This window comes from Cyrtonyx montezumae, unplaced genomic scaffold, assembly GCF_038088225.1.
Source record: "Cyrtonyx montezumae isolate F1298 unplaced genomic scaffold, pur_monq_1.0 scaffold_16, whole genome shotgun sequence".
NCBI classification, from domain to species: Eukaryota; Metazoa; Chordata; class Aves; order Galliformes; family Odontophoridae; genus Cyrtonyx; species Cyrtonyx montezumae.
Window position 1 is genome coordinate 4,456,093 of NW_027071892.1, and position 14,475 is coordinate 4,470,567.

The 14,475-nt window shown below is 41.2% G+C and overlaps 1 protein-coding gene across 1 annotated transcript in view; it reads left to right on the top strand.

The window, feature by feature from the left end:
• Window positions 1–14,475, top strand: part of GSG1L (GSG1 like) — a 45,127-nt gene that overhangs the window by 11,925 nt on the left and 18,727 nt on the right. The window contains exon 2 of the mRNA XM_065733007.1: window positions 6,222–6,269. Coding sequence (XP_065589079.1) covers window positions 6,222–6,269 — 48 coding nt within the window. The remainder of the gene's footprint in view (window positions 1–6,221; window positions 6,270–14,475) is intronic.

Consider the following 14,475-nt stretch of genomic DNA (forward strand, 5'->3'; position numbering starts at 1 on the left):
CTGTAGACGATGTGGAATCTCATTAGAATCACATGTCTCCAGATATAGTTGGAGAGACAAAGACCTGCTAGGGCCTACTGGGAAAAAAGGGACCTTGTCTTTCATAGGCTGGGTGCCAATGTGTTTCTAAAAGGGAATGCTGTTTAAATGAAATTTAATCATTTAACAGAACTGTACTTCTGAACTGAAATTTCATGCAGAGTAAGTGAACACAGACAGCTTTTTCTTTTTCTTTTTTTTTTTCAAGATGAAAAGCAGAGTTATAACAGAGCTCCTCCTTTCACTCAGAACTACCACATTTTTCTTAAAGTCAGATTGTTTAACTTGTTAATGACACATTGAGCACTGGCTTCTAAAGAGAGAAGGAACTCAGGAACACAGGACCAATAAATGTGATCCAGGATATTAACTTCTAGTCCTTGCTACTGCAACAGGTGTGTTACACCCTTAGCATATTGTCCTAAAGCCCGTGCTTTTTTGTGTGATTTCTGCCCTATTCCTTATTTCTAGCCTAAGCCACCAGTTTATATTCTGAGGTGTATTCTGGATCAGTTCAGTCACTGCTGTGCTGTCCTGAAGACAGTGATTGAAACTGTTCCAGGTGAAGGTAGAAATGTGAATCCTCCATCTGTGGAGCGAGAAAGGAATGAACAAGCCACACATTTTAGGAAACTGGTAGAAGAAAAAATATGTCTGTATGCTATAGTTTAGATGCAGTCTATGTGCACAGCTGCATTTCCAGCTGTTTTATATAGCTGTGCACTTGCTCTCTAATGTCTACCACTTCCCATAGAAAGATCTCAATCTGAGCTGTTGCAGTGTGCCAGTGACAAGTGCACAGCATAAAGGGAAAAGCAGCTCAGCCACAAAGCTGATATACTGTGCAGACCTGATGATTCTGTAGGGCCCTGCTTTTCTTAATTTTCCATCAGAATTGAAATTCTGGGATTCAGAATAGCCACTTCCCTTTTTTTTCTAAAATGATTTGATTTTTCATGCCTGAGAACACTTTCATGACAATTATTTGCTAGAAACTCAGGAATTCCCACTGCATTAGGAGAATTAGAAGAAGGCAAAGAAAGATCTTGGGCCTCACCCTGCAATTTAAAAAGAGATCACCTGATGCTGCCACAGCTCTCTCTCATTTACTGAGTCCAACACTTCTTACCATACACCACTTCCTCAGAACACACAGAAGCCCAAAGCCAAGCTTTCTTCAGCAGAAACCACTGAGGAGCTGGCAGTCATTTGACTTGTGTGCTACGGGTACTTGCACAGCTGGAGAGCCGTGAAATGGGAAAAGTTCCGATGAGCTTGTCTGAGAAAATGCTCTGTGTGCTCCTGGGAGGGGAAGTTGAGCCCAGGGGACTGTAAGACCCAGGGGATTTCTCTTCCCTTGCCTGTTGACTGCTTCCCAGTTCAGCCTGAGCAGGTACTCAGGATGCAGGTGCACATGCACGCTCGCACACGCACAGATGCCTGTGTGACACGTGCTGGCCACACAGACCAACGCAGAGAGCTGTGCCTGTAGCAGCACTCACAGAAACACCAGCAGCACTCCACCAGCTCCTCCTCCTCTCCATATGAGCAAGTTTCAAGGTCACCAGTGATAAACTGCTCACCTCTTCTCTCTGTAGATGTACAAGCACATCACACTAACAGTCTCAGATATTATCGTGAGCTCTGGGTCTGTTATCCATACCAAGATCTCAGGATGCTCAGGCAGCCACCAGCTCAGACCCATAGGTATTTCCAGATGTATCTTCTACTCTCTGACTGGTTCAGTCTGAAGATCCCCACTGAATTACAAACACATGCACATCTGCAGGACTAGAAGAAAAACACAACCTCCAGGGTTTCCAGTTGCTGGTACCTAGACCTGTAGGTCACCTTTTAAGGAAGTACAGTGACACAAGTGAGCCTGTGCACAGCCAGTATGCCTAGGACAGAATGCATTTGCCTGGGCTTGCACACAGATGGCATCACAGAGCTCTACCTCACCCTTGGGAAGCCCTAGAAGAAGTTGACATCATGTGGTTTCCTCCTGTTGATATTTAGGTAGCCAGTCCTCTCTCCTCAACCATCAGCAACTCCTCCACTGTGCCCCTCCAGAGAGCTCCACACACTGCAGCAGTGCTGAAGCTCAGTTACACCTCCTCTGTCTATGCGAGAGAGTTATGTACAGGAGAGATCACTCCTTGGCTTTCTCCTCTGTCGGAATCACTGAGATAAGTGGGTGAGGACTGTCAAAGGAAGGACTTTGCAGTTCTCGCAGCAGTGCTAAGTGACAGTCTTTTCTGTATTCTCTAAAGACTCTGCAGGACCTAGTTATTAGGTGACGATGCATCTGGAAAAGGGCGGCACAGCAGGATAAACTCTGCAAAGTCTAAAATTAAACTTAAGAGGGCTTAAGAGATCGGTTATACAAGATATCCAAAAATAACTTAGAATAAATCCTAAGAGGAGCAGCGAAAACATTGCTGACATCTTCAGTTCTCAGAGAGATGCATGTCTGCATGTCCAAGTACAAACACAGTCTATAAATGCTACCACTGGTTACCTCTAAAATGGAGGAGGGAACTCCTGTGTCCAGGGACAGCAACAACAGAGGGAAGAGTCCTTCATCAAGAACTTCTTGTGTAGTTCTCCACACAACCTTTAGCACTAAGAACATCACAATCTGGAAATCAGCAGCTGGAAGTAGAGCGTTCTCACCCTCCATGCTTTTTCTTTTTCTCTGTCCCCAGTCTGCAGTCAGTCTTTGTGTCATGGCTCCAAAAGGCCTTTTTTCTGGTCACTCCATCATTTTACGTCTGTGTTATTTAAGCTGGAGGCCTTAGTCACAGAGAGCTTTCCTGGGAGAGATGACACTGGGGAAGCTGATTTAAGGGAGGGTATGGATGCACATTCCTCCAGGCAGCATGTGATCACCGTCTCCTCTCTACGTTTCTCCTGTAGACAAGGCACTAGAGCCAAACACAATGGCATCACTAGTTTTGTCAGGACCCAGATGAACTGGAATGACTTTGTCAGTACTTTACAACGTATCTGAAAGGCACTATGCATCTCCAGCTCTCAGAATGGCAGATGTCATTTCTCTAGTAGCAAATGCCATTCATCATCGGCTTTCTTGGGATAACATGCGGGAGAGTCAGGTATTTGTTAAAGGTTTCCCGTAATATGGCTTCAGGTTCACTGCAGCTAGGGGGGAGACATGACTCAGAGAAGTCAGGTTAAAATAAAACTGAGATAAAATTAATAGATTATGTCTGAAAACAAACCAAAAAATGGAGATCCATATGGCTAGAATGAAAAATCCAGCTTAATCTGCTTATATCAAATTCAAATCTAAAGGTCATTCTCCCTATATTAACTTGATGTCAGTGCATTCCTGACAGACGTCATGGTTTATAATGCAGTCTCTGGCTGGGAATGATTCCCACTTACAGCTCAGTGTATTTTATAGCCCACCTACTTGTGCCTAAGAACACCAGGCATGAAAAAATGTTGAGGGAGCTGGACTTGCTCATGTCCCTACAAAAGAATGGCTACAAAGAGCAGCTAGAGAACCTCCATTAGGAAACACATCTCCTCCAAATCAGTGGTGCAGCCCCAGGAGACATTACAGAAGGTATATCACCATTCATTGAGTATCTCAGGATTTAGTAGGGTAAAGTCACAGGTGATCCAGTCAGGCCCCACCAGTAGTCCTACTCTGAGCACAAGGCTGAAAAGAGACCAGCAAGGTCCTGTCGACACAGAGTTTCTGAGATGCTGTGGTTTTTGCAATCCACCAAGTATCTTTCAGACTGTCTGTTTCATAACAAAACGGTTTCTTCACCTGACATTCCCTCTGCTCAGATACAGACCTCTTTGGAAATAGAGACGTTGCTTTGATAAGTCGTTTTCTTTTCTAGGCCGTCCTCTTAACGCCTGGATTCACAGAGGACAAGTCCTTCTCTCAGCCATCGGGTTACTGAAATGTTCATTTCAATATCAAGTGAAACTTCTACAGCAACTTATACATAGATGATATACACAGCCCTTGATAGCACATGTAGCAAAGTACAGAAAAAGAAATAATAGCAATTTGTTATTATAATGCTACTTCTTCACAGATACCACCAGATATCACAGATACCACTTTTCATTTCTTTTCTGAAAGAGTGGTCAGGCACTGGAATGGCCTGCCTAGGGAGGTGGTTGAGGCACCATCCCTAGCGCTGTTCAAGAAGCGTTTAGATGAGGTGCTAAAGGACTTAATTTAGTAGTTGGGTAGAGATAGTGGTAGGAGGATGGTTGGACTAGATGATCTTATAGGTCCTTTCCAACCTTATGAACTTATGAACTTATGAATGTTTTCTTTTATCTCAGTTCTGCCAACAAAGATGTCAGAAGGATTAACATTATATAGTGATCATGGAATCCTTAAAATTGAAAGGGACCTCTGAGGGCCATCTAGTCCAACTCCCCTGTAACGAACAGGGATTCATACACATAATTAATTGCTTTAAAAAAAAAAAAAAAAAGAATGCACAGATTTCAACATCTCTACTGCATTTCACCATGTGTTCTTTTGGCTCACATATTCTAGATCAGTCTTTTGACTGTGCAACAGTAACTGAAGAAAACTAATACAAACTTTAGCTGCCCTTCCGTAACTTAAAGTCATAATGGGCAAAACAGATTCTTCTCCATTACCTGTAGCAAGTGTCCCACGCTCTGATTACCCAGGGCAGAGCAGGCAAGCTTTTGGCCACTTATGTTATGTAACTTATTGAAAAAGTCACATGTATTCATCGGGCAGGTACACCTAAGCACGGGAATTATTTTACATTTTCTTCAATTGCTTGAAAAAGTGAAAAAGTCAAAGCATCCATCTTTTAGATACATTTGCTGCTTAGGTTACATTTGCTGAGGTAGAGTCCTAAACAGAGAAGCTTTAATTTGCAGTGATAAATGAAGCAGCCACAAGGCAGAGAGAGCGACACAGGGATGTGTGACGGTCACAGCAACACAGCAGCCTGCTTTCTAACAATAGGTTTTAGAAGACTTGAAGATACTATGCAAATTTTTTAGCTTGCTTTGTGCTACAGCTTTTGCCTTTCTTAGCCTCGTTTCATGTCTACATCAGGGCCTGACAATATCCCAGCTGGAAAGCAGGGGTGAGTGAGGCTTAGACGTCTGCACCCGAGTAGACAGAGACGGACAAATCCCATTGTTCAGTCCTTCCAGAAAGATGAAGTTCTCCATCTCTCCAGTGAATGGTTCTAAATGTCAGATACTTGTAGAAAATGACTGCTTCTTTGCTTTCTGCTGTAATATCAAATGCTCGACTGGAATTCCGAGTTGATTCTCAAAGTGTTTAATGACATTTGCTGACAATGTGAGTCTAGTAATGTCTACAAGTAGAATCAGTCTGTTCCCTGAGAACGTGCTTTCATGGTATGGTTTATAAAGTGAACTCAGCCATTCTCCTCACTCACATTTCTGCCTTCAGAGAATAATATTTTGCTTGGGGCACTGAGGAGGTGCAGCTACAGCTTGAATGTTGGGCCCCATACAAGTGAGTGCCCCATCAAGGGCCCTCAAGTTGGTCGGAATCAAATCTATTAACATCCTTCAAAGTGAAGTACAGAAAAGTTATTCAAATGAATTCTAATTTTGAATAACTTCCTTTATCCTTGAGTAATTATATGGGATTCTAGCTGTTTGGCTGGAGTCTTAGTTAAAATACTATGAATGGGACTCAAAACCTGCTGTTGATGGTTCTTTTTTTTATTTTTATTTTATTTTTTGATAGCTTTAGATAAGCATTACAAAACTGATTATTTTTACATAACAGATACCTATCATAAGCAGATTCTGTGGAGTTCTGCTCATCCATGCTTGTAAACGACAGTCCAGTGTTGGTGAGCTGTGAATGATGTGGCTCCTTCTCTGCTACCAGGTTGTTTTCTCCTGATAACTGGCATAGGAATGTCCTTTTTTCAGAACCAGAACATAGATGGGCTTTTTCATACTCTTGATTAAAGGTGACTCCTGCCTTGTGAGATAATTTGTCTAGGAAGAAGGCCCAGTAAACGTCTGCTCTGTGGCTGAGAATATGTGGTGGTCCCAGAGTCTCAGGTGGGTGCGATGGCAGGAGCACCAGTCAGAAAGAGGAGGCAGAGCACAACCAAACACCTTCTGTCTCCTAAAATAATCCTTTTCTTTTAAAGGTGAAAAATGTCGAAGTTTTATTGACCTTGCTCCGGCTTCAGAAAAAGGTAAGACAATACAGTTAAGGCTTCTTCCCTTTTCACAAATTGCACCAGTACTGTTTCTTGTCATACTTCAGTGCCAGGGGAAACATTACTTCCTAAGCACACAAGAACTTACATGTCATCCAGATTACTTTCAGCCGAGGGGTTAAGACAGCTGTTTACTTAGCTCCTGCAGACCTGTCATTTCTCTGATGCATTTTTCTCATTCATCTGTTTGTTTGGTGTTTTTGTTTTTTTTTCCCAAGTAAATTAAGATTTATATTGTAATACAGACATTTCCTTGCTTCCTCTAGTAAGGAAGGACACTCTACATAGTTTCCTCAGGCCATGGAGACATTTATAGTCAGAAAATTGCAGTGACACTTACTTTCAGGTCCCAAATGTCTCTTTGTGAGGAGGGATCACGTAGCTGCCTGTTTGACCAAACATCAAGAAAAGAAGAGGGGAAAAATAATCAGGTGCAGAGAAAGGGCAGGCTGTAAAGCTTTCCCTTACCCTTGTACTAGAGGTGCACAACCTCCACAGCAATTTGATCCATATTTCCTAGTAGTATTCATCATCAGAAATATAAAATAAAAAAAGTAGAATTCAATTAACTAACAAATTGGGCAGCTGAGCACATCCTGCTTCCAGCTCCAGACAGAGCACTCTGCCTGCAATCAATGACAAGAGCTTCTTCCATATATAGAATACAGAGGGGCATTTTTTTCCCTTCTAGTGCAGTTCACAGAATGGCAGAAAGAGTACGCAGAGTTCTAGAAGGTTCGGTACAAGAAAGACTAAGATTCTTTATCCCGAAGGAGAGAAATGTGAAAGGAGGTATAAAGGACATTGATAAAGATGTGAGAGGAGCTGAAAAGGCAACAAGTACAAGGCCTAGCAGACACTGCATGATACTGGCAGGAGATGGACTCAAGACAAGCACAGCCTGTCTGTTACAAAGGCAATAGGATGCTTTTGTGCTTTATCCATTTTCTGTGCAAGTTCATTACAGTTCATAATGCATCACCCACGCTCACTCCAAAACAGCTCTTAGTACTTTAAGGGTTTTTTTTTGTTGTTGTGTTTTGGTTTTTTTTTGGTGGTGCTAAACGTTGTCAGTAATTTTTTTCTACAGCACTTTTAGAGTTGCTGCATGGAGTCTATGTATGTTTCTAGACTATTGTATTTTTCATTTTTGAAGAAGTCAAACTCTTTGAGTGTAGTGTTAGTGAAGAAAATTTCTATTTCTGAAGCTTTTCCATGCAGTTGTATGACATTCACAGAAAGTGAGGGGAATGCTCAGCTGGAGACAGAAAACACTGACTACTTGACTTACAAAGAAAAACAGAAAAAATTCTGCAACTGTAGATCAACTGAAACTGGAATCACAGCCAACCTGATTTCTTCATCACCAGCCTCGAACTGTGCAGAGATACTTTCAACACATGTGAAAAGAAAGCTGGGTCAGAGATGCCCGACTTACTTTCACTGCAGAATTATCTAACTTACAGACCTATTCTGTTCTTTTGTATATAGAAAGAACTTCCAACTCCTTTAATTTCTTCATCCACTCACTCAGCATTGATTTTACTAAGCCACCCTCGTGCTGTAATACCATTCCAAAAGAAATCAGAGAAATCAGCAGTTGAACGTGTATTTCTCAAGCAGAGCAATGAAGGTATTCAGAGCAGATGATTCCAGAGGGTCAGCCAAATTCCAAAGTGAAAACCTATTTAGAAAAGTTATGTAGCTGGATAACTGGTAACTGGATAGCTGCTGGCAAGGGGCACAAGACAGATTTCCCCACTTCTGTAGCACTGAGAAACCTGCATGCACCTTCAGATTCTCATGCATGCACAGTGGTCAGAAGCTTACAGCTGTTCAGTAGCACCTGGTGGTGGGACAGATACTTGATTCCTCTTCCAAGTAAATGAGACATGATAACATAGCTTCTATGCAGCAAATGTATAAAAATGGAGGGTGTTTTTCTGAGCTCAGTCATACAGACATGTTTGGTTTTTCACAGATCATGTAACTGAGAAGTCAACTTATCTTTACAATGAGACTTCTGCTTATTCATTTTCTGTACCCATCCTTAGCATCAATTACCACTAAAAAGTGGTTGTTCAAAGTTTATTATCTCAAATGACTCTAGGTGTGCAACTCATTATTCCAGAGTTTTCTTTCAAGTTGGTTTTCCCTGCTCCAAATCAGGCATGCATCTCACCAACTTCTCTGCTAAACTCAGGTTGTTGGAGACTGTCAAAATACTTCCAAGCACATCATCTCTCACTTTGAAGGTATGCTAGAAGGAAGCCTAAGAGCAGACTTGGTGTGGTTGTGTAAGCAGTTTTTCTTCAGTCCATCACCAATTAGTGACAAGTCAGAGTAAAACTGCTTCAGAATATTTAAAGCCTTTTTAACTGAGAAAAGTTGATCATGGAAACATTTACAGTAAAATAACTTCAAGAATACATGGTGAGGCCTACCACAGATCATACATTCATAAAAGAAAACCTGTTTCTTATTTTTACTGTTAAAACATACAATTTTGAGCTCCCTATCTTTAGTTCACTTATGCTGATCTGGATATTGTATTTCTGTTCATCTGTTACAGCTTTTGTACACATTGCACCAATGCCACCTACTAAAAGGAGGCAGATCTGAGCAGCAAAATTTGGGGCAAACAGACCCACAGTGTGGTATAAATAAATGCTTCCAACCTACACTAGGAGAGCCCTTCCATGCTCATAAGTCAGCTGCCAACATTCTGTCAGAACCCTGTAAGCCTAACGTTGAATTTATTAGCTATTGCTGGTTGTTAGTGCTAAATCTGCTTAACAAAATCAGCTTTGTGATGGTAGATAATGAGGAAAAAAACCATTTTCTATGCCCATATTTATTAGGACATTTTTAATGAACAAATGGTGAAGAATAGTAGGGTACTAGGTTACTAAATAAGTTACTTTGGCCAGGACCCTGAGAGGACTCTCACTGAGCAGCTGGTTTTGGATCCCATGAAGCCTTCTATTTTCTAATTTTCATTACAGAAGTGAGTAATAAGGTAGCAAGCATTTCCAAAAGGAGCTGGAAGAAAACTGCCACCCGATCATTAAGTCCTGAATTGTTCCTGGGATTTTCTCAACAAAGCAAATGAAAGTTTTGTTCTTGCTGAGTAGTTCGACATCAAAAAAGGGCAGCTGGATTAGTATGGGGCTCTGATCTGTTTAGCTGAAAAAGCGCATCCAGTTTTTAACTACTTGAACCATCTTTATATGCACCTCTCAGACTTTTCCCTGCCTCTGGGATGTTCAAGACCTTGCCTGTTCATGCTCCATAATCCTCCATCTCTCGTCAGCCCTCCTGGGCTCACCTTCTAGCTCCCCTCTCCCATTCCAGCAGATCTGTGCCCGAGAGGACTTCCACAGGGCCATGGAGGATCCATTCACTTGGAAGAAACAAAGGCCAAATATTATGTGTGGAAACTGTGGCACCACAGTGTAAAGCAAAAGGTGGCAGTAAGTCCCTTCAAGTGACCTGATGAATGACACCACAATTACAGACAAATACAGGACTGTTCCTCTCCCTTCACAGAACGGTGTGGAGGTTTGAAATCCCTCATCCTCTACATTACATAAGTGTTAGCTGTAAAGCAATGACACAATGGCACAATGACAGTGAGGGCAGAAGGAGAACGAGGTGCTACAACCTGAGGAATCTTGTTAGGGATTTGCTTCAGGAGAAAGATAAAAGATCATTGGCTCAAAACTGAGATTGTTGCCCCAACATAGGGCAAGATTTGCATATAGGATTCACAGGACAATCTCTCTGCAAGGATGGTAGTGTTCTGTATGACCTCACTTGCTTCAACTGTCAAATCCATGGAACAATACCCACAAAAAATAACAAAACAGCAGGTCATCACCACCTGCCTGTACAGCACTGCTTTTTACTAATTCATGGGGAAATTCACATGCATAAAATAAACAAGACCTTGTACACACCATGAAATTTGAGGCAGCATAAAAAATCTTACAGAAGGAAAATGTTTATTGCTAGTGAGTATTTAATGCTCAAAAATGTTACAGGGGACTTTTTAAATTATAGACTGTACTGGCAGAGACAGAAAATGACTCCTATACGTCCTCTACACAGCACAGGATGATGCATCCTGTAGAGATGAAAAATAAAAATTCTGTGCTGTCTGAAAAGTAGCTGGCAAAACTAGAATGACAAACAACAAGTAAATAAAACCTCACCTAAACAAAGTGCAGAAAAAAGGGAAAGCTGAGCCAAATCTGAATGTGCTTTTAAGCCAGTGCTACAATAGCTAAGAGAAGGAAAACGAGATGCCAGATTTTAATGGGAACTGACATAACTGGTGTATCAGAGATTTGACAAAAGAAAGATAACCAGGAGGACAACAAAGTCACGGCACTGATTGCACTGAAAGTCAAAGCAGATGTCATGTACAAAAGTTGTTTTTATTCAACAAGGTAACATCATTAACAACCAGCACAATCTCTGTAGATGATTTGTACATGCTCAGACAAAAAGTGCAGAATTAAAGTGGTGATCACCCACTGGGTTGGCTACCAACAGCAAGAGTCAAACTTAGTAGCAGGGATGGTATGAAGACACGAAAGAATATTGTAGGAGAAAACTTCAAAACTGCACACAGGCTGAGAAAACTTCGTTCCAGATAGGATGCAGAGGGTAAAATCTGAAGAAACTTAATGAACATGGAGAAATTAGTTGAGAAACTTGTAACTCCGCTTTTTCCTGAGTGGACAGCTTGGTTCAAAGTGTTACCAGGAGATGCTTAACATCTGTGACTAACAAGCACACACACAGCATCCTTGCAAAAGCAGTAAGTAAAAAAAAAACTTGGGAAGGAGGGGATGTAACAAAAACAAGAGCTGATGAAAAGAAACCAATGGTTCAACTAAAACCTCTCCATGGGCAACAGCACAGGGGCCAGTGCTCTCCCACATAGTCAAAACTGCTTGAGAAAATGGACAAACAGTTTATTGCTGGATAGTGTGCTGCTCGTAGCACTGAAAAAATAAAAAGGAATTGCAGGAAAATGCAATTGCAATTAATGAGAGAGAAATCAGCAGATAATATTCAAGGCTGATAAATGCAAATAACCCTACCTTTACATATATACTGATGGGTTCTGAATTAGCTCTAACCACTCAGGATGGAGTCCTTGGGGTGATGACAGACATTTCTATGAGAACATTAATTCACTACTCTGCAGAGATCAAGGAAAAATGAAAAGAAATATTAGGATCATTGCAGGAAATGAAGAACAAAACCAAAAGTGTCACCATGATACCACATGTATTCATGATGCACCCACCCACAGCACCCTGTGCACACTTCTCATCCCTCCCTTGCCACCTCCAGCTCAAAAAGCATACAACGACATTTAAAGAGACAGAGAGGAGGAATGACAGTTACACCCAGAGACAGGGAAAGTTCTTTTGAATGGGAAGGACAACACAAAGCCAACTTCAGGCTGGAAAACAGATAAATGAAATATAAAATAGTCAAGATATAATTAATAAAAAAATGTTGGTTGTGTATTGTATAACTAAAAGGGCTTCATCTGCCTAGATATCTCCATCCAGTGAAAAGAAATGATTGGTTCCCCTTAAGGAATTGTACACTTTTCCAAACAGTTCCAAGAATCTTCTGATAAATGCAAACAAAATGTGAAATAATTTCTAATATAACTGTAACAGAGTGTATATATATATATTCATGCAAACAAGTACCTGTGCATTTGTATTGAGAGTTAAGTACACAGGAGAAAAAGCATATGTTACTTACCTTGTTACTTACCTTTTATCTGTGGGTTTTTTTAATTTTGGTTTGTTTTCTTGGTGTTTTTTTTTTTTTTTTATATTTTGTGTGTGTGTGTGTGTAGTTTTTATTATGAATCATAAGTTGTTTTAAAAGCCAAGCAAATGTACAAAGAAGAAACCATGCTTAAGAGCAGAATTCCAGCTAAATTTGCATTAGGAAGCAGTAAGCTTGCTTTGCATGCTGATAATGCAAAAGGTCTGGAGAATACTGCTTCTCTGCTGTGGGGAAAGCTAGCCACAAAGTCTGAGTATAATTCATCCCTCAGCCCAGTACTGAGGATGTACAAGACCAGGCCTGAACTGCAGCTCCACAGAAGGAACATTTAGCCAAAATATACTCATTAATGCTTATGGGATTGTCCCAACTTAGAGTGTTTTTCATGATCTTCCACATTATGCTACTCGACTAAATGCACAGTAGGAAAAAAAGAATATAGAACCAAGATATTCCTCTGTCTGTTCAGTGTCATGTACAGGATTAAATTCAGAACCAAGTACAAAGTCAAAACTGCAAAAAGACACAGAAAGCACATCACGCCAACTAGAATCTCTTTGTTTAGCTCAGGGCTCCACCTCGCCTTTCAAAATACAGAAAGCCATGAAGGACTACAGCTGAACAAAACAGCTGGCATTTCTTCTAACAGCTACACAGTTTCTGATGATTATATTAGTCAAATAGTCTTTCATGTTCTGACACTACAGTCTCTCTCCAGGTGCTTTTCTGAGTGCCTAAGTTGTTTTACAATAGCAGATACTTTTAGATATTTCCAATGGTTCTTAGGATTATGGAGCTTTCTTTGCTTTGGAGGGAAGTTTTACTTAGTTTTGTGGTCTGCTTCTCTCATTCCACTTTTTCTACACTGCAGCTCAAAAGGAGCAGGCAGATGGTCTGATATTATGAGACTGCATTAACCAACAGATGGACTGACTGCTCAGAGCTGAGTCCCTGTGCCAGCCACAACAGCATGCTCAAGGTTTATTTCTTTCACCGTTTTTTATTGATCATTCCAACATTTCTGGCTTTTAATTCCAGTCTTGAAGCTGCAGACATGAGCAAACAAGCAATCAGAAAGAACTGGAATAGGAAGTATGAGATTGACATGACCAATTTAAGATTACGTTAATGCTTTTCCCAAACAAGATGTACAACATTTCACAGTGTGTACCTGTTTGTATGTTTTTTCCTCTCTTCTCTCTTGCAATGAATGTGAAGTGGAGCAATTAATGTGAGATCCAGATGTCAGTTCAAACACAGAAGACAAGTCTGGAAAAGCAGAGCAACGACAGTGTTTAGATAGGGGGAGGAAAACTCAGAACAGAAGAAATAAAGGAGAGAAGACCAGAGAAAATGTCACTTTTCATCTTAAAAATCTGTACAGCAAGAAAAACATACATCCACTAAGTCTATGGAGCACTCGTCAGAAAAGCAGCATCTACTCTATGAATGTTGAAGGAGCTGTCAGTGCACTAGTAGCATCGTGCTACTAGTTCTGGAATTGAATAGTACAGGAAGAAATTGAAAGAAATAACTACACTTCCACTGATGTGGCAGACACATTGCTCCGTCCCCTGTTTCTACTGTACCAAGGCTTTTTGTTGTATGAAATATGATGTAGAAAAAATACTGCTTGTATCAGAAACTTCCAGACAGATCAAGTTTGAGTTGACAGAGGAGCGATCTGAGGTGATGCCTCATCACAGCTCAGAAGAATTCCTTCTGGCTGTCAGAGCAGATGTTTAGCACTGAATTGGGAGGAACCTGGCAAGTAAAAAGTTTGTCAAGATCTCTTCAGCTGTCCTCACATCAGCCCAGGATTATAACTTGCACAAGGACAGCATGGCACAGTGTCACATATCAGATGAGGCTGTTTTGGTCAGATCCTTGAAGCCATCAGCCAGGAGGGCACTTCTACCATTAGAAGATCTGGTGAGCAGTACCCACACGCACCCTTCAGCAGGAAGCACAGACAGAGTAGGAGCTGTTTCCAAGGAGGATAAAATCCCACTGCAATATTCTGAATATAAGATTACTATAATTAGGAACTGTGTTTCTGTTGGAAAGGGCCCACAGGAATCGATACAGATTCTGGGACACAGTTCCTCACGCATCGCTCGTGGAATACCTGGGCGTTGAGGCAGCGGTGGCACTGGCTTGGCAGGTAGCACATTTCCAAGCCACCAGCCAAAACACACGACTAACATCTCATCTCCACGCACACAATCCCTGCCTGCACGGCGTATAACACAGTTAACATGACTCAGCAGTCTCCTTCAGGAATAGCGGTGCGATTTTCCCAGAAGAGATTCTTTACCAGCAAACAGCTCATGTTTATGGATTAAAAATGCTTTGAACT